This window comes from Chinchilla lanigera, unplaced genomic scaffold, assembly GCF_000276665.1.
Source record: "Chinchilla lanigera isolate Chin_1 unplaced genomic scaffold, ChiLan1.0 scaffold00015, whole genome shotgun sequence".
In the NCBI taxonomy this organism is placed as follows: Eukaryota; Metazoa; Chordata; class Mammalia; order Rodentia; family Chinchillidae; genus Chinchilla; species Chinchilla lanigera.
In genome coordinates, this window is record NW_004955416.1 from 14,255,301 (window position 1) to 14,275,902 (window position 20,602).

Consider the following 20,602-nt stretch of genomic DNA (forward strand, 5'->3'; position numbering starts at 1 on the left):
GTGCCCCTCACTGCCCTGGAGCCCAGCACCCTGGGAGGTGGACTGAAGAGGAGTGTTTGTTTTCCAAACCTGAAAGGCTGCTGGAGCTTCCCTGCACGAATTGGATCTCTACTGCTCTTCCCTGGAGCCCTGGTTACCCAGACAGGAGGGAGCAGCCTCCTACAGCCCCAAGGGGACAGTGTTAGGGGACCTCAGGGGGTTGTCAGAGGCTGCCTGTCCTAATACCTTCCTTCTACAGACCTGGCCTGAGAAAACTTGATGGGCTAATCTATTTAGGCAAGCAGGCAGGAGCTGTCTCTCTCCTTTGACCCAGGAGCTGGCATGATTAGGACCCCTATGACAGGCCAGACAGTCCTCAGAGAGTCTGATGGCACAATGACACCAAGGCTCCAAGGAGAGCCCCAAAGGTCAGGTTGGGCCAGGCAGAAGGGTCTGGACTTCATCTGGCCCAGCTCAGCCAAGAGTTCCATGGCCAAGCCCATGGTTCAGGCAGGAAGCCTCCTAGGCCCAGTCCCCTAGGAGAGTGGGGAAGCTCAGAGCACAGTGACCACAGTAATGATCAAAAGCAAAAACCTCTAAGCCAGATGTGATAGCACATGGCTGGAATCCTAGCACTCTGGGAGGCTGAGGCAGGAGGATCACAAATCCAAGCCCAGCTTGGCAACTCAGCAGTTTAGCATGAACTTGTCTCAAAATAAAAAATAGAAAAGGGCTGGGGGTGTAGCTTCATGTGAAGTACTACAAAAAAAGACAAGCAGAACTCTACACATGGGCCCTACATAGCTCCTCTATGGGAACAGTGGCGCAGGACATAACAGATGAGCAGTAGCAATTTCCCCTGCAAGGGACCATGACATCCATGGCAGAAAACTAGGGCCAGGTGTAGGGTCTAGGGCTCCCTGTCTCTCTGCCTGGCATTTGGAAGTGCAGTTTAAGCAGGAGTGACCAGGGTCTCCTCAAAACCCTCGCGCAAGGCAGGGAGAGCAGGCCTGCTCTAACGTCCTCACAAGGCAAACAGGAAACTGGAACGAAGAACTAGAACCACAACCTCCACCTGAGCAGCTCCCCATCAGACAATTTGATCTTCAAAACCAACTGAAGAGGGTCTTTTATTGGGGGAGGATACTTCCTGGGGCTTGAACCCAGGGCCTTCACAATGAGTACATTCCCAGCCTTTTATTTTTTGAGACAAGTTCTTGCTAAATTGCTAATTTGCCCAAGCTGGGCTCAATCTCCGACGCTCCTGCCTCAGCTGCCAGAGTGCTGGGATCACAGGTGTACACCACCATGCCCAGCGTGGAAGTGGCTTTAATCTTAATTTCCCCTGTAATATCTTGTATGCCAGGAGATGCACAGTAAATTTCTGTTGGACAAAAGAAAAGAGAGGGGGAGAGAGAGAGACAGAGGAGGGAGATAGAGTTACAGCAGAACTAGGAAGAGCAGGCTTCCTGGAGGCAGCCGAGGGCTCGGGAAGAAGCAGTATCTGAGATGACCACTGAGCCTCTGCAAACTCCCTTCTAGGCCCACAGTCCTGCGGTGTGTCAGGGAGGAGGTCCTGGCCACCCCCACCCCGCTTCTTGTCCTTAGCCTCCCAGCAATTCCATCACACAGGGGCTCGAGTTGGAGGAAAAGAATGCCAAAAGAGCTTTCTTTTCCAGATTTTACAGAGCACAGCAGAAACATAACACCTGGTGAACACACTTCAGGGTCCCTCTCCAAGTCAGCTCCCAGGAGCCATGGTGTACCCAGAAAGGCCCCTGCCACCGACCCCAACCCCCACCGCCTCGGGCTCCCGCTAGCTGGAGGTCTGACCGAAAGTCACGCTGACCTGAAAGGCAAAGGTGGCCTTGACCAGCGCCTCCCCAAACACGAAGCTGGAGCCCGCTGCGGCGTAGCTCAGGAAGATCTGGAGGAAGACAAAAAGGAGGAGCGAGGCTGGGACGGGGGAGGGGCAGAGCCCCAGCTGGGTGGGAGAGAAGGATGCGGTGGCCACGGCCCCTCCTGCCACTAAAGCGTGTACACTAAAGCAGCAATAGCGATCCCAGGCTCTTGCTCCTTTGGCGCACATTCTGCAGAAGAGACACCTTTTTGGTCGATTTTAAAGAAACACTCTGGGGCTGGGGATACAGCTCAGTGGCACAAGTGCCTGCCTGGCAACCCCAAGGTCCTGAGTTCAATTTCCAGTACCAGAAAGAAAGAAAGAAAGAGACAGATACACTCTGAGATTAGAGTTGTTAAGTACAATAAAGAAGAGACAATAAAGCCAGGCATGACGGTGTAAACCTGTACTCCCAGCACTCTGGGAGGCTGAGGCAGGAGGATGTTGAGTTCAAGCCAAACCTGGGCAATTTAGTGACTTAATGAGGTCTTATGTAAAAATTAAAAAAAAAAAATTAAAGGGGTGGGGGTACAGTTTGATGCAAAGGCCCTGAGTTCAACCCCCAGTACTATAAAAACAAAAACAAAAATAAAAAAACCAAGTAGCAAAAAGACAATGGAGAAACCAAGACCTCGTGTGCAGGGAGGAGGCGGCCTGCTCTGTCCCAACAGCTAACAGCACAGCCTGCCCCTGCTGTCCCGGCTAGGCACACTTCTCCAGGGCACCTGTTTTCGGGTACTGAACTGGCATGGAGACCCCAGGGACAAGTCACTTGCCTACCCAGGCCTCAGTGTTCCCAACTGTAGAATGGAGATGTGACTCAGGCAGATGCCCTCAGGTGGAAACAGAGCAGGGACAAAGCCACAGATGTGCCAGGTGGTGACAGGAGGTGAGCAGGCCTTCAACTGTGTCTTCCACATTCACAGTTTAAAAAGCAGGCCAAGCCAGCATGAGGGGATATGCCTGTAACCCTAGCACTTAGGAGGCTGAGGCAGGGGGATTTTAAGTTTGAGGACACATACATAGTGAGTTCAAGACCAGTGTTGACTATATAGCAAGACCCTATCTCCAAAAAAAGGTAGGTCATGACAGTTGTACAACAATGTGCATGAACTTGGTAACAGTGAAAATGATTAAAATGGTAAATTTTATGTTATATGTATTTTAATACAATAAAATAGAATAAAATAGCTGGGCATAGTGAGGTGCCCTTATAATCCCAGCACCAAGAGAGACTGAGGCAGGAGGATTGCAAATTCAAGCCCCAACCTGGGCAACTTAGCAAAATTCTGTCTCAAAATTTACAAAAAGGAGCTGGGTGTGGTGGTGCACACATGCAATCCCAGCAGTGGGGAGGCCTAAGGCAGGAGGATCTTTGTGAGTTTGAAATCAGCCTGGGCTACAAAGTGAGCTCAAGGCCAGCCTGAACTGCATATCGAGACCCTGTCTCAGAAAGACAAAAAAAATTTAAAAATTACAAAAAGGGATGGGGAAATAGTTCAGTGCAGGGTACTCCCAGGTTCAATTCCCAGTACTGCAAAAATAATAATAAATAAATGAAACAAAAAACTGCAACTTCAGTAAACATTATTTCTGAAGATATATACATACATACATACATACACATGCAGAGTATTTGTTTGTTTGAAGCAAGTTTAACTACGACTGCAACTAACCACACACACGGGTGTCCAGGTACACTACGGACAGCCCTGTCTGGGGTTCTCTTCCTATCAGCCCTGCCAGCCCAGGGGCCCCTCCTGGACTCAAGCCTTCTCCAGGGCCTTGCTCCCCCTCCCACCTTCGCATGCATCCAGGCCTATGTACGCACACGGATCTGATCTCCCAGCCACTGGAAAGCGATAAATCCAGGCTCTGTTCTGATGATGAAGAGTCCAAGCACAAACTGCAGCCCAAGGCCCCAGGACACAGTCCGCCAGGACACCTGCCAGCGACAGAAAGGTCCTGGTGAGCTCAGCTCCTGGGGACCCACAGGACAGGGTGGATGAGGGCAGAGGCTTCAGGGAGCTGTGACTTGCCTGCGGGATGGGAGCTGGACAGCCGGAGCCAGGCCTGCCACCAACTGTCGCTCACACCCAGGAACTCAGCACAGGCCACGTGCTGGGCAGGTGAATTCTTAGGGTTACCTCATTTTCCTTCCATCTTTCCTTCTTTCTTGTATTGAGGATGGAACTTGGGGCTTTCACACTGAGCTACATCCCCAGACCATTTTTATTTTTCATTTTGAGACAGGGTCTTGCTAAGTTGCCCAAGCCGGGCTCAAACTTGGTGATCATCCTACCTCTGCCTCCCAGAGTGCTAGATTTTACAGGCCCCTATGCCCAACTAAGAAGTAGCCTTTCTGATGCTGATGTTGCTGGTCCAGGAAGGAGAGTTGAAGAACCATTATTTTAAGATAACAATTCTTGGAAACCCCGGGTTCCTTGCACACTGGAGCTCAGGAACATGCTGGGGATGGTTCCTGAGCCTACAGACGAGAGGGCCAAGCTTGGACAGACCAGAGGTCACATCACCAAAAAAATAAATGCCCCTGGTGACCAGGTAATTTAGCATGGCTAAATTCCTCCAGGAAGCTCCCCTGCCCTGCTGGGGACTTTGCGGAGTTTGCTAAGAGATGCGGCCACCCATGGGGTCTTATGTCCCAGGATGCCCCTCACCAGCTCCACAGGGAGCCTATCCCCACAGACAGTGGTCTTCCCTGGGCTCTGGGCCTCAGGGGCCTCCTGACAGGAGCATCTGGACCCCACAGCCCAGCCCCAGCCCCAGGGAGAAAGAAGCGGGCAGCTCCCGAGTTCCGGTCAGGCTGCCACTGAGCACTCACAGCACGATGGTGCTTCGAGCAGGCAAAGAGAATGGAGATGAGCACACAGATCCCTGCGAAGGACACCAGCTGCTCCGGCCTCTGGGAGGTGTCCAGCCCCAGCCACAAGGCCAGGGCCAGGACCGCAGCAAGGGCGAGAGCTCTGCAGGAGAGAGGCCGGAAACTGTCATCTCTGCATCTCACATACACACATGTGCACACACATGCATGCACATATACGCGTGTGCACACAGCAGCACCCACAGATGGGACAGGCTAAGACCCTGCTCAGTGTTCCACATCAGGCCCTGTGGGTGGTGGGGGATGGACTCCAACTGTGGGAACACACACTCTTCCTGACCCTCTGTGGTGCCAGGCACCATTTCCTCTCCTTGCTTCTTTCCTAGGCTGAGGGCAGTTTCCTCAGACACATTCACCAATCACAACTCAACTGGACACTCACAGGGACCCTGCAGATCCTCAGAGTTTCCTCTCTGGGCTGCTGTCTGCTCTCTGGGGCTCTCCAGGGCACAGTGACACACCTTAGCCATGATGGTCCCTGTCCCTGAGGCACTAACTCTGCAGATGTGCAGGACGCAAGGGCGGTAGCAGTATAGTTTCCTCCACCTGACGTCAAAGGATGTGTGAATCACTGCAGAGGGCAGGCAGACCCACTGCAGGGCAAGACTGCCTCGGCCCCTAGACCAGCGGAGCCACAGTGGCACATGGTGCCAGCCCAGGAAAGCCACAGGCTCCAGGGTGTCGCTCCAGCCCATGGTGGCACCCATGAAGGGACCAGGTTGCCCAGATTTTAGAGGCCCAGTCACCCCTGGGTGTCTCGTTGGCAACATATGATGTGAACAATTATTCTGGAGCCTGAAGACTTAAGTGTTGTGGCTTCTTTGTTATGTTTCATCTAGCTTTCTTTCTGCCTCTGCCTTCGGGATGACTTTTTACTGGATGGTTTCTTACCCTATTCTGGTCCCACCTCTGTATTTTGAAAATAGGTGCTCTACCTTGTCTTAGTTCACAGCTGGAAGGACTCCCAGCAGGAAGGATTTTGCCTTCTGTCTCAGATGAGACTTTGGCCTTTGGAATTGATGTTGGGCCAGGATAAGACTTTGGGGAGCACTGGGATGTTGTGTGTGAGGACATGAGTTTTGAGGGGTAGGGTGCAAAACTACGGACTGATGTGGTTTGCTCCCGCCAGTTCATGTTGAAGTTTAATAGATGGACGTAAGGGTGGGGTGGGGCCCTTAACAGGCTGTTGAGAGAAGTTAATGCCTTTCTTAAAGAAATGGGTTTATTCTAGCAGGAATCAGTGCATTGTTGCCCTCCAGAACTGTGACCATGGCTTGTTACCTAGGCTGCCTCTCCTCTTTTGCCTCTTCTCACACCGCTTGCCCTTCTGCTTTCTGCCACGAGGTGAAGACGGCAGTGCTGTGCCATGCTCTTGGGCCTCCCAAACTCCAGAACCATGAGCCAACATAAACCTCTCTTCTGTATAGTCACCCAAGTCTGTGGTACTAAGTTACAGCAGCAGAACACAGACAAGGCAGATCTGATACTCTCTTCCCTGCTCTCTCTTTCCTACCTTATGGCATTTCCAGGGTCTCCAGAGCTCCAAGAAATCCAGTTTGACAATCAAAGGATCCCTGCCCAAACTCTTGTCCAGGGGCCCTAGGGACTAATTAAAGCTATTGGCACCTACACCTTATCTAGCCTGCTCCCCACACTCCTGAGGCAGTCAGTCCCCAGTAGGGTATGACAAGAAATGCCAAGGAGGGCCTGGTGTGCTTGGAAGGGCCAGGTTCCCAGACTGTTTCTGTGTCACTGTCCCCTGTGGTAATTGGGGCAGAGAACCAACTGCAAGAACTGGCAAAACCCCACAAACATGTGCTGCCTTTGAAGCCACCCAGCAGCTCCTGTGCCAGGTCCTAGAAGATGGGCAGTGTGCGGTGCAAACCCTCTGACCCAGGAGCCCTCTCCTCCCTGCAGGCAGCAGGCCACGCGCTCACTCACCGGTTAAACCAGATGCGCAGGTGAGGGTGGCCCTGAAGCGTCACACACTCCCTCAGTGTTGGGCCCAAACACTTCTTCAGCAGGCTGTGGGCCAGGAAGGCTAGGACCACACAGGTGACAATGCTTAGCGCCAGGGCCCTCTGGAAGTCCAGAAGGCAAGCAGTGAGCAGGAAGGCAGCATATGCTGGGGACAGAGAAGAGGACATTGTGGCATGGCCCTGCAATATGTTCCACATCACTCCATCTGGAGTGCAGAGAGCAGGAAAGCCCTTTTGGCCTCCCGAGCCTGGCTCTCCTGTCTGAAATGAGAATGCTCAGGACACTGTGTCAAAGGTAGGAAGTGTTTACTAGGTCCTGGGTGCACTGCAGAGGAGCTGCAAAGGGGGCCGGTGGAGCACCACGCGCACACTTCCGGCCTCAGTGGAGGCACAAGCACGCTCTACGGCTGGAGCCAGGCAAGTACAGCCATTGGTTCAGGACAGGCACGTGACCTGGAACTGGCCGATCAGAGACCTCCCCAGGACTTTGACTGGAACCAGGGGCAGGAAGCCCATTCTTCTTCCAAAACTGGAGATGGTAAGGCTGTCTGTGGTAGTCTCATGGTCCAGAGCTCTCTGTACCCATGGAACACTGATGTCAGGTGAAGAAGGCACTGTTACAGTTCAGGCCGGAAGTACGGGGGACATAGGCTTCTCCACCATACCTAAGAGGGTGCAGAGGGCTGCCCCATGGAAGAGGTGACACAGTCAAGGTATGAAAGAACCAGAGCACCCCAGAGCACCCCAGAGCACCCCAGCATGAGGAAGTCAAGGTTGAGCACTGATGGGTAAGTCCTGACAGCCAAGACCGAAGGGGAAATGGAAGGAGAAAGCAAGAGAAATGCATGTCCTGTCCTGGAAAGAATCCAGTCCTCCTGCAAGAGAAATAAATCTGAGTCTGGATGGAGGTGGCAGCAAGGGGAACACCGACCCTGACGAAGGACACCCTCACTGTCAGAGGAAGCTTGAGCAATGGCTGTGGTCTGGGTGTGATTTGCGTCCCCTGAGGGTTCGGGTCTTGGAAACTTGGCCCTCACTCAGTGTGGTGATGATGATGGGAGGGGGCAGGGCCTCCAGAAGACTTACTAGATCCTCTGGGAGGGATGAACCTGAGCCAGTGTCAACACCGTGCCCTTAAACCTCCAGAACTGCGAGCTAAATAAACCTCTGTTGTTTATGAAGTACTAAGCTTCAGGTATTTTGTTATAGCAACAGAAAACAGACTATGAGCAGGGACCATAAACTCACCCCATCTAAACAGATGACCCTGGTGTCAAGTACTTCAAGAATACTGGGGCCATCACTGTTACCTCTCATTGTCTTATCCCCTCCCTAGGCACCCATGCTGCCCTTTGCACAATGCCCACCCTCCTTCTTTACCTCCAACCTGCCAGGTGGAAATGAGCTGCACCGGGAAGCTCTGCTCCTTCACTTGGGCTGGGAGCCTTCTGTGTACCCAGGAGCCCTTACTCTGTCAGTCATTGCTTCCTCTCCTATTTCCCCTTCTCTCTACAAAGTCTCCAGCTCAACTCATAAATATGTCCACAGTATCTCCCACCAGGAACACATGTCACAGCCCGGCCATCAACATTCCCTCCCTGTTCTGATAAAAATGTCTCCAAAGAGCTGTCCATACTTCCTGTCTACACTCACCTCCCGTCCCTCCAGCCTACCCTTTGCACCTGTACCTAAGTCGCCATGACTCCCTGTCCCTAAATCAATGAACACTGCTCCGTCCTGGCCGTGCTGGTCCTCTGCAGGGGTGTTACTGAGTTTGAAACCCTTTCTCCTTAGTTTCTGCCAGCCCCTTCTTTGTGGCTGGTCCCCAGGCTTCTGTCTTGACCCACTTCTCAATTCATCTGCTGAGTGTCTCTGGGAGACTTCCTTCCATAGTGGCCTGGCAGTGGTCCCTCCAGCAAGCTGTCCAAATCATGTCCTCCTCCCTACAAGACCGCCTCCTCCCCCTGTGTTCTGGAGCTCTGTGAAGGTCACCCTTATGTCTCCCCTACCCCGTCACCCAGGCCAGAACCTGCGGTGACTCAAGATCTCCTTTATCCTATACTCCTGGCCACTTTCTCAGGGTAGCTGGTGTCACTCCTCCAAGATTGCTCAAACCCAGCCCACCCCTTGTTCACAGCTTCGTTCTCACCTACACACCACAGCCCCCAACCCGGGCACTTCCCTGTTTAAATCCTTCAGTGGTTCTCTCTGGCCTTGAACAAAAATCCCAGGTCTGAGCATATCCTCTCCTCCTCCTGATCAGGGCTGTTTCTCAGCCCTCCAGCTCTAAAACATCTGAGCAGGAGGTGCCCACTCACTCCACACTGGCCTCCCCTCCGCCTGCTGCCTGCTCCTCCCTGGTGGTCCCCCAGGGGAGATGCTTTATATTCAGAGACATCTACTGCATTCTGTGAGTATGTCTGTGTTCCCCCTTGCTGCTGAGGGGGTGACTTGGGAGGATGCAGTGGGGTCTGGCTTAGTTGGGACCTCAGTTCCTGGCTTGAGCAGGAGCCAGCCCTAACTCATGCTAAGCAAACGTTTGTTGACCGATTGCACGAGTGACTGTGTGCTAGGTATGGAGGCCGGGCAATGAGAGTCTCCTGTCTTCTGGTGGGATGGTGGGGGCTTACCAGTACAGAGCAGCGCTGTGCCCATCCATCGGAAGAGTGGCCTGGGTCTTCCTTGCAGGGCCCAATGCAGGCCTCTCCTGGAGGGAGGACCAGCCATGTCCATGAGTGAACCCCAACTCTCACCCCATAGGCTCCTCCACCTCCCCCAAGGGAAGCCGCTCAGGGATGTCCCCAATGCTGTGGTAACAGGGGCCAAGCCAGGTGTCGGCCTCGACATCCATGAGGCTGATAGAAACTCTAGCCCAAAGCAAACTGAGCCGTGCTTCAGGCCACAGGGCTTCTGCATCCCTCCTGCAGCCCTACTGTCGGGTCAGGCGACCTTGGGTCAGGGAGTGGGAGGGAAGAGCCTTATCAACAGGCAGAAGTGCATGACGATGGATGCTGCCTCTCCTGCCACATTCCCACCAGTCCCCAGAGGGAGGTGAAGTGGTTCCCAGGTCTATTTGCTCCCTTAGGACCAGGGGCCCTTGTCATCCGAGTCCCCAGGGCCTATGCCAGAGAGAGGAAGCATGAAACAGCCCTGCCCCTGCCCACCCCCGCTGCCTTCAAGCTCAGCCCACACCCCAACCAGCTCGTGGGCATTGGGTCACCTGCCTTCCCTGGGGGAAAGACTAGCACCCAGATCACCCCTGGGGTCCCCGGGCTGAGCCTCTGGTGGATGTGTACCCAGCGCTCACAGAACTCAATCCCCAGCTGGGGTTTTAAGGTGCCCCCAGCCCCTATAATGTAAGACTTCTCCCCAGTTCCCTCGCAGGCAGGCGGAGCCCCCCCCCACCTCCCGCCATACACACTACTCAGCCTGGGTGCCGGCCAGTGAGGACCAGAGTTCTAGGCTCACACCAGACCCTCTGGGCCGGTCCCTTCCCCTGTAGGTAAAACAGGAGTTTGAAACTGAGCCTTAGGTTCTCCAAGGTGTCCCAGAGACCGAGTGGGGTGGGAAGCCAATGGTGGACAGGGGGCAGCGGCCACATCCACACCTGGGTTCCTGGCCTGGCTCACCATTGAGGTGGAGACTGGCCCAGCTCATCCTCCCTTCAACAGGGGTCACAAGTCTCCCAGTCTGTCAGGAGGCCAGGTTCCATCCCCGCCTCAGCCAGGGCCCCGAGATGACCTACCATCCCCACGGGGGCTTCCTCTCCACAGCGTGCCCGCCTTGTTGGCTTGAGTCACTGCTGCCAGGGAGTCGGCCTTCCTCCTAAAACAAGGACAGCGAGCTGAGGGGCCTGAGGGAGGGGGCGCCCCTGCCATGCCACGCACCCACGCGCACCTCAGGAGTGGGCTCAGGTGGGGACTGGCTTTTTGCACAGGAAATAACTGGGTACTTAATTAAATTATTTGTGCTACCATAGATCCCTCCTTTGTTGTGCTAGATCCTCCTGCCTTTGTGGTTTGTGTGAGCAAAGGACATTTGTAACTTCTCTGAGACCGATGAGGTCCATGAGGGACCCTCTGAGAATGGCCCCAGACATGGCTCCAGGGTGTCATTCACCCTACTGCCTGTGGAGCTGTTTTGGGTGGAGATATTCTTGCAGGTGATCTCCTAAAAGCTGCTCTGTGGTCAATGGATGGGACTGTGAAGGGGACAGGCCTTTTCTGAGGAGGTTGGGAGGATGGAGGACATCACATTCAGCTCCAGAGTTTGGGTTGTGGTCCTCAACCTTCGCCCTGACTGGACTGGTTTCTTCAGAGAAACCAGCACCCCGACCTCTATATCGTCTGGCTTCTCAACAGGCCCTTCACTGAGCTTCAGGCTATCTGGGCACATAGTAGGTGCTCAGTAAATGCTTAAAGGGTGACATGAAGGGGCTGCTTCATGCCAGGGACTGACACTCAAAGGTCTCCTAATCAAGGAGCCAGGAGGGTGGGAGGAGGCGGACAGAGCACCCTCCCACCATGACTGGGGCTCAAGGAGGAGGGAGGCTGAAGAGGCTGAGTGGGGGACGGCTACAGACCAAACTCTCCAGGAACTCAGCCCCCATATTCTCCACACCGAGGGCCATGGGTGTGAGGGAGATGGACTCTCTTTGTCTCTGCACGTTGTCCTCCATGGGCCAGAGCTTCCTGCTGAAAGACAGAGTCAGGGAAACCACGAATGCCACCTGGAGCTCACTCCTCACGGAGCAGGGGCCTTGCCCTGGGTCCCCCCCCCGCCCGACCCCTCGAGGAAGTCCCCTTTCCTGCCTCACTCTAACCCGTGAGAGGCAGTTCCTCATGAGTGCTAGGGATTCCGAGCAGAAACAACAAATTCTGCCCACTTCCCAGGAAAGAAAAGAAAGGGCAGGAGTATCAGATACACAGATAAGTGGAAGGATTGTATCTGATACAGGCTTTTTCTGAAGAGAGGCCCTTGCTTTCATCACTTCCCACAACAGGCCACGATTATGAAGTGACTTGTTGCCCACTATGTTGTACGTTCTCACTGAAAGATGGAGACAACAGCCTAAAGACGCCACTTTCATCCCTGGAGCCAACCATTCCCGAAACCATTTCTACCCTCAGACTTTTCCATTCCAAGAGCACCCCGTCGCTCTTTCTCAGGCTTTAGCTGATCCATAAATAAGTCCTAAGACCCCCTCCTCCCAGTCCTATGCCTCTCTTCTCTTCCTTTTCTCAAGCACTCAGCTCTCTCCAAAGCCCAGCCTGGCTAAGCGGACATAGACACAGAGCTGGGCACACACCTTGCTCCTACTCACAGATTTGGGGTGAAGAGGCGGCTGTCAGGGAGGCAGAAGTCCGGGTTTCTGTGGGGCAGAGAGTTGGGTCCAACCCTTGTGCATTGGCCAGTCTTCTCCGCTCAGTGGAAATCTTGGGCAGAGTCCGCTTCAGTAGGTTGGGCCTCCCAAGCTCCCAAGCTGCAGTAGGTTGGGCCTCCCGAGCTCAGGGCCAATGCCAGGGCAGGACCCCAACCCCAATCCTCTCTCACGGAAACGTCAGGGGCAGCACTCAAGGCCTGGACCACTGCAGCGCCTGCTGTCTGTCTGTTCCCCTCCCGGCCCCTCCAGCCACCTCCTCCTGGCAGCCACCTTCCTGTTCCTGGTCCCCAGCAGTCATCCTCGAATTTTTATCTTTCACTTTGCAACTCAGTCCCCTCCTTCCCTGGATCACTAACTATTCCCACAGCAGCCTTTTCCCTAGGCTGGGAGGGAAGTAAAGCAGTGCAGTTTCACGAAGAGGAAAGTGTTTCCTCTCTCCGTATCAGTACAGTCCCCAGAGCAGAGCCAAACAGAACGGTGCTTTTCCCCTTTTCCTTTCTCTCCTACCCTTCCTCCCCTTTCTTTCTAAACACCTAAGCAGCAGGTGCAAAGTCAAGGGACATACACTTTAATTTTTCAGTCCTCAAACTAAACATTAAACTTGGCTGACAGGGTTGAAAGGAGCTCTTTAATAATTAATGCTCCACATTCAGGACAAAATCTTCTAGAGCACAAGGACACTCCCTGGTTACAGTGGAGTACGGCTCCCAGCACCAACTTGGGGGCTGCTTTGAAAGTGTGGGAAAGGTGATGATAAGGGCGGAGGCCGCCCTCTTCTAAACCAATCTCTCTGGTTGAGCATTCCAGTTGCCAAAGTATTACACAGCCAGTGTTAAACACTTAAACATCATAGAATCTACAGAATGCAGGGAGTTGAATTCCCCCTAACCTGAGCTCTCCATGGCTGAACACTGTTGAATCTGGGGCATTTTCACCATTTTACCTCTGTACCACTTTATGGTGCTCATTTTCCACCAGGAATCCTGTCATCCCAGCACTCAGGAGCCTGAGGCAGGAGGATCACTTTGGGTTTAAGGGCCAACCTGAACTATAGAGCTAGATCCTGTCTCAAAAGCAAACCAGCAGGAAGCTAGGGATATACTTCAGTGCCATGGCACCTGCCTGGCAAGCTCAGGTTCCTGAGTTCAATTTCTAGTATCAAAAAAAAAAAAAAAACCCAAAAAACAGAGAACAAAAAATTTGCTTTTTCCAGCAGAAATCCACAACCCCTCCCACGGTCAGGGCCATGTGCACCCATGGTTGTAAATGTTTACTTGAGCACAACAGGGGTAGGCTCAGAGCTGCCTTAAAAGTGGCCCATCAAGCCCCAAGCCAGCTGTGTTGCCTCTGCCCCTTCCAGAGGGCCTCGTGTCTCACATGCCAGAGAGAAGCCTGCAGGAGAGACACATCCAGGAGTGGCCAGGTGGCCCCCCATAGCTTCATGGCCCTGATCCTCTAAAGCCAGGATGTAATAGGCTGTGTGTCATGGCAGGAGCCTTGAGCTTGGCCCGAAGGTCTAGACTTACCCTGCCTGTCTGAGTTGGCTGTGTCCTCTCTGTGAGCCGGTAAGGGTGGGCATCAGTACCCAGGAGGCCACAAAGGCTGCCAGGTATCCCTGATGTCCCAGGTCCCATCCCAGGGCCACCTTGACACACTGTTTCTGTCTTCTAAACCATAAGTTCAGAGCTTCTCCTCTGTGTGTCCCTCATGGAGGGGTGGCCAGCGGTGGTCCCAGCCTCCAGAAGCCAAACCTCTTTCTTCCTAGGAGAATTTGGCTGAAAATCACAGGTAAAACAGTTTTGAGGCTCAGAGATGTGGGACCGAGACCCCCAGGGAAGACCAAGAGCTGGAGGACGGGGTGTCCTGCCCCTGCCTTCTCAGCTGTGTGACATTAGCACCTCACTGGCCCTTGCACGCTGGAATCCTGAGGATCTGGTCTCTGAGGCCTGGCCTCCCAACAGATGCTGAGTGAAGCAGAGAACTGGGCCAGGATGGAGTGAGGAGAGGCTGCAGGAACAGCCAACACTGTCTCCCTTGGGCCTGTCCCCATGCGCTTCTCAGTGGCGAAAATTTCACCTCATTTGATTTAGTTCTGGGGCCACTTTTGGTTTCAGGGGAGTCTCAGCCAAAGAGCTGGAAAGGACCATGCTGCCAGCCGGGTTCGGATAGAACGAGCAGGTTGTTGAACCACCAGGGGAGGCGTCACCAGGGGAACAGGCTGTTCAGCAACCTCTTGGTTTTCGGCCCAGCCTGTTACATACGATTGTTTCTGGGATCCTTGAAGGCGCTGTCTTCCATTGCATTGATTTATGTGTCCAAAGTGGACAAACTGAGAGGCTCTCCCTGGTCTGACTCCATGAGCAAGGTTTTGCCCGGATGTTCAGAGGTCACCGTTTCCATGCATCTCATTGGTTGGTGCTATGTGAAAGACATGCTAAACCTGCTTCCCTCTCTTAAACCTGAGATGGTTGGCAGAATGGACACCAGCAGTATTTTTTTTTTTTTTTTTCAGTATTGGGAATTGAACATAGGGCCTTTGCTCTGAGCTACTTCCCAAACCTTTATTTAATTATTTTGAGACAGGCCTCACAAAGTTGCTAAGTTGTCCAGGTTGGACTTCAACTTGTAATTCTCCTGCCTCGGCCTCCCATGGTGCTGGAATTACAGGTATGTCACCATGCCTACCCCACTTACTAGAATTTTTTTGGATCTCATTTGATTCATTTGAAAAAACAGGTTTCCTATATGTAGTCTATAGTGAAAAGTAGCAAGCATGCAAAAATTCTGACAACAGGGCAGAATACAAAGACTGAGGAAATATCTTAGGCTCTTATACCCTCTGCTTGTAACTTGTAAAACATTTTCCTATGGGACCAGACTAGTCCAAATCTTTGAGCATGGCGCTCTCTTAGCAGCTGTAAAACAGGTCCAGGTGCTCTTGGAGGAAAGAAGCATCTAGTGCTCAAAAGGCTGAAAAGTCCCAGCCTCCTGGGAGTGTTGTCCAAGGGCCCCTGGTGGAGTCTGCCCTTTGGACTCACTGGGGACAGCTGGATACTAATGGTCATTGTCCAACACAAAATGAAACAGTGGAAGCTGATGGAGCAAGAACACCTGGTGCTACCACCCATGAAGGTTCAAGACCACCAGTCTGGGAGATTTCGCCCGGATGTACAGAGGTCACCGTTTCCATGCATCTCATTGGTTGGTGCTGTATGAAGGGCATTTCCCTTGTTCTTGTTGGGGTTTCCCCTTCCATTCTTCCTGCTGCTCCATCTCATAGTCACTTTCTCTATGGGGAGGCATGGCGATGTTGTTCCTTTCTGGTTTGATCCAGATTTGAATGTTCTACAAACCCAGATAGATCCTAATTCATGTCATCTCGTTGGGTTCCAGGGTGACATCCCTGGCTTCCCTGGGTTTGGTATCAGAGGCTCTGTCCCCCTCCTGGCACACCAGCTTTCTCCAACTGATGGCAGGGCTTCCGGGGCTGCTGATAAGCAGAATTGTTGATAAGCAAATTCGTTGTAGAGGCAAAAATAATTCCTTGGTTGTTCTATCTTCTCCTGTCAGAGAAGTGATCTGACATAATACCATTGAGCCTCAGAGCAAAGCCAAAGACTTTATACAAGGGGCCGGGCATATAGCTCAGTGGCCCAAGCACCTGCCTGGCAAGTACAACATCCTGAGTTCGATTCCACATGCCAGGAAAAAAAATTGAGGGACAAAGACTTTGTACAGAAGTTGCTATTTGGGGACCTCAGGCCTCTTGGGAAGCACCAGGAAAAGGAGTCTACTAAAAATGGCTGCGTCCATGTTGAGCAAAGCCAGCCACCCCTGGGTGTGACATCTAACAACCAGACCCTAGAGCTTTCCAGGCATAGCCCATGTCCCCCAAACCCAGGCAGATTCCACTGATGATACTGTTCCAGTAGAATTCTGTTCTTCTCTCACAGGTATGGACTGTTCTTCCTGTATAAACCTGCCGATTAGACCCTATGACTCATTTTGAAATACTCCTTTCCCTTTCCCTTTGCCTGTAGAAGCAAATTTCATTATTACAAAGGCTGTGCCCATTTCCCCCAGAGCTATGATTGTGGCATCTGAACATGTCGCTTTACCCCAGGACCTAGCCCTCAGCTGGGCAGAGGTCAGGGGCCTCCATGTATAAGAGCTGGAGGTCAGCATTCCGGAGTGTGGAAGAGACCTTTGCTAGGATGGAAAAACGGGGCTTCCAGCTCAGAGGAACAGGGCTATGTGTAAGATGGCTCCTGTAGTTAAGGGCTTGGTGGATGACAGGCTGTGTGCTGAGAGCTTTACCTGTACTGCCTCCATGAACCCCTCTGTCACCCAGTGAGGGGGTACTGGCTGCCATTTTCTCTACCTGTCCTCCACAGAGGTGTGCGACCCAAAAGCAACTTCTTGAGAAGCTGAGCAGCCTGAGGCAGAAACCAGGGCTGCGAGCTGTGGGCTGGTGTTTGGAAACCTGAGCTGTCAGGTGAGGCTCCTGCCCACTATTATCACACCTACTGTGGCAGCAAGGTGGATTCTGGACCTGTACTTGTGAACTGTGCTCTCTGGTCAGATTCTGTGTAATCAGGGACCTTGTGTGTCTGAATGATTTCCTGAGAAGATCCACTGGGGACCCTGGAGGGGTCTGTCTGCAGGGAGCTCAGCTTGCATCCTGAGTAAGGATCCAACTGCTCCAAGAACACACACTTGCCTTGATGAGCCCCAGTGATGTTTTTATGGAGAGTCTGAAAGGGAAAAACTGTACAAGAGTAATTTTTCTTTTTAAAACTTTGTTCTTTTGAAACTGCCCAGCTCTGTAACTGCTTCATGGCTTTGTCATTACTTTCTTGATCCCGGTAACCGGAAGAGCGTAACTGAACATGCAGGATGCCTGGTTGTACCACTGTACCAAGCTTCATGAACGGATGAGCATTAATCTACCCTTGTAACGGACGATCTCACCCTGCCAGCTAATCAGAAGAACTGCCAGGCTGTTCTGTCTCCAGTTTGTACCTCCTCTGTACCTCCTGCTTGTGCATCAGATAAAAGCCCTAGACCACCAGAAAGCAGGGCCTGATATTCTGGAAATAATCCTGATCAGTGCCCATCAACATAAATAAATCTGCCTCCAAATCCTGAGTGTTGTTTCGGTATTTCCGCTTGCTGTTGCAAGTCACCCCACAGGTGCCTCAGAGTCTGAGACAGATTCCTTAGCCTGCTGGGGGGTCTTGTCCAAGTGATATATAGGGGGTGCTCCTAAAAGGGAAGAGGGGATGTGGAGCAGGGCAAGGACAAGAAGAGGAGTGTGGTCTTGGCCGGAGCCTGGCTGACATCTGATCCCACAGTATGCACTGCCACGGAGCTTGTCCCTAGCTGGGGTCAGGCCAGGCCCAGAGCCGTCCTCGGCCCCCAGGTGAGGGACTTTTCACCTAGCTCATACCCTGCATCCGAGAAGAGCAGCTGTGAGCTGTACCTGCCACCCCCGGTGCCTGAGGGGACACAGAAGGGCACTGCAGTGGCCACCACTGGTGAGAACTGGTTGCCCCAGGGTGCTGGGAGCTGGGAGCTGGGTGCCAACTCTGAGGGCTAGGCTGGGACAAGACACAGGACCTGCCTGCCCTGGGGTCTCAGGGAGGACCTGGGTTTGCCCCCAGCCTGGTTTCAGCGAGACTCTCCATCAGAGGATCAGTGTGAAAGCAGGGTATGTGGTCAGAACTGCCAGGTGGCCGAGATCGTGGAGGCTCATCTCATCTGGCAGAGCACTTTCAAGAGCATGGCTCCAGCCCAGAAATCCCTACAATCGTGTGCCATGGCAGCTCCACCATCTAGGCCTGTGCTTCAGCTCAAGATGGGGCCCTGCGTCCCTGTGTCCCTTGAGGCTCTGTGTATGGTGGCTGCCACCCCATCACCCCTTGGGAATAGTAACAAAGAGCCATCTCGGAGCTCCATCAGCTCTGAGGTGAGGGTCCAGGACTTCTGGGTCCTCCTTCTGAAGTAGCTGCCGGGCAAAACCAAGGCCTCTGAAAACACCATAGAGCTCAGATTTGCCCCAGGGAGCAGGATGTTCGTGGAGCAGGATCAGGTCCAAGTTCTGGACTGTTCAAGTCTGGTCCAAATAAGCGACCAGCAAAGGAAGTTTGAGAAAAGCTCACCACTGGGCAGTCCTGAGGCGACCAGAACACAGAAATCCAAGAGCAGCTCCACTGCACCCCAGCACCCCCATACAGGACGGCACCAGACTACAACAGGGCTGCAAGGTTCCTATCCCCTGGGCACCTCACAGCCATCACACTGTTGGGACACGCATCACACTCACATCTGTGGTGACGCCGGTGTGAAGGAAGCTACCATGCTGCCAGTCGTATAAAAGCACAAGCGATACGCAGTACATAACACTTGGCAAAGATAAATGTTCCTGGCACATGGATTCACTATGCTATACTTTTTATCATTATTTTAGAGCATACTACTTCTACTTAAACAGTAGAAAGTGTGTTGTAAAACAATGTGCCCAGCTACACCCACAGCCTCCCCTTATATCCAGCATTTACCGTGTCTTTTGATCACATCAAGGTGCACACTGAGCTGATGGAAGTGGTCATGCCCGTAACCCTGGCTACTTGGGAGGCTGAGGCAGGAGGATTGCAAGCTGGAGCCCAGCTCAGGAAACTAATGAAACCCTGTCACAAAAGAAAATTTTAACAAAGGCTGGAGTGTGACTCAGTGGTAGGGCGCTTGCCAGCAAGTGCAAAGCCCTGGATCCAATCCCCCGTGGGACAGCAACGGCAATAATAATAATGTAATAAAGAGGCCACATCGAATGAGTGACGTGTCTATATAACCATGTGTCCACACTTGCACAATGTCAAAACATCTAATGATACATGCCTTGGAACGCGTCCCGTTGTGACTGACTCTACCTGGAGTGCACTGTCACCCCTGCTGTTCCTCCGCCTGGTACTTGCTTCCCTTTCTCTTTCTTGGACCAACATCTTTCTGATCCAGCTCCAATGGCAGCCTTGAGAACTTCCTGAGACCCACAGAATCAGATCCCCCAGTTACTTGCTCCCATTCTTCTGCCTCATAGAACTTAAGGCATATTTGCCACAGTGTGTTTCCTCCACTCAGCTGTATGCTCCATGGGGGAGGAGCCAGATCCATCTTGTTCACTATTAGAAATACAGCATATATAATTATCACCTGGTATAGGCAGCTCATAAATATTAGCAAAAGGATTTTTTAAAAAGATGAGGCATTTCATTAAAGCAGAGTTTAAAGCCGGGCATGGTGGCACACGCCTGTAATCCTAGCACTCAGGAGGCTGAGGCAGGAGGATCGTTCGAGGCCAGTCTGAGCTACAGAGTGAGCTCAAGGCCAGCCTGAACTGCATAGCGAGACCCTGTCTCAAACAGACAAAAAAAATAAACAATAAAAATAAAGCAGAGTTTAAATGGATTTGTTCTAAGCCCACCAAACTTCCTAACAATTTGGCTTCCCCTAAACTAGGAAAAAACTAGGAGTGGTGATGCACATCTGTAACCCCAGCACTCTAAGAGGCTGAGGCAGGAGGACTGAAGGTTTGAGTCTAGCTTAGGTAACTTAGTGACTTAGTGAGAGGCCCTGTTTCAAATTTAAAAAATAAAAAATTTAAGGGCAAATATATTTATTGGGGGAAAGAAAGCTTCTGCTGAGAGAGAGACAGAAGGGGACTCAAGTATGTTGCCAAAGACCCTGCCTTTTCTAGGAATTGGAGCAAAACCACAGGTAAGGCAGGTCCAAGGTGGGGAACATGGGAACTCACAAGGTGGGAATGAGGTAGGACCACACTATGGCCAACCAATAAGACTATGAGCATAATTGCTCAGGTAAATAAATGTGGATCAAATGGGGAAGCAAGTCACAAAGCAAGTGGGCATGAAGCAGATCAGGGGCTTTTCCTGGAAGGGGTGGGTCAGAGTCTCTTCCTAGCTTTCCCAAGGTGATCGATACCTTCAAATAAAAAAAATTTTAAAGGGCCGGGGAGATAGCTCAGTGTGAAGGTCCTGGCTTCAATCTCCAGCACCACAAAAGCAAACAAGCAAGCAAAACAAAACAAACCCTCTTCCATCAAGCCATAGGATGGAACTCAGGGCATTTGCTGTGTACAAATGCCCTTCCAGCTTCTAGCTATTGAGTTTGTTTAACAATAAGCCCAGAGACTGAGTCTGCAAAATAACTAAATTCACCACCAGTGAAGTCATAAGCTCACCTAGTCTCAGAAAAGGGTGGAACCCTCCCTGAGTGAGAGGTTGGTACCTGGGAATACTCAGAGGACATATGCACACAAGCACAGCCTCCTTTACCACAGAAGTCGGAGCTCTGTCTTGCAGGGCAAAGCAAAGCTCCTCCCTCCTGCCTCACACTACACTACCCTCCTGCCAGTAACCAGAGTCCACACTGGTGAAGGAAGC

General features: G+C 52.3%; 1 protein-coding gene across 3 annotated transcripts in view; it reads right to left on the minus strand.

The window, feature by feature from the left end:
• Slc28a1 (solute carrier family 28 (concentrative nucleoside transporter), member 1) overlaps positions 1-12,662 on the minus strand; it is a 41,552-nt gene extending 28,890 nt beyond the window's left edge. Inside the window, exons 1-8 of one of the 3 annotated variants that reach the window (XM_005381488.2) lie at positions 12,084-12,662; positions 11,343-11,451; positions 10,506-10,585; positions 9,391-9,467; positions 6,723-6,906; positions 4,722-4,863; positions 3,711-3,824; positions 1,829-1,906 (exon numbers count right to left, since the gene is read on the minus strand). In XM_005381488.2, the coding sequence (XP_005381545.1) occupies positions 1,829-1,906; positions 3,711-3,824; positions 4,722-4,863; positions 6,723-6,906; positions 9,391-9,467; positions 10,506-10,585; positions 11,343-11,438 (771 nt within the window). In that variant the 5' untranslated portion in view covers positions 11,439-11,451; positions 12,084-12,662. Of the gene's footprint in view, positions 1-1,828; positions 1,907-3,710; positions 3,825-4,721; positions 4,864-6,722; positions 6,907-9,390; positions 9,468-10,505; positions 10,586-11,342; positions 11,455-12,068 lie in introns of all 3 variants that reach the window. The other 2 variants (XM_013512687.1, XM_013512686.1) reach the window with 2 other exon arrangements.
• Between the last annotated feature and the right edge of the window lie 7,940 nt (positions 12,663-20,602).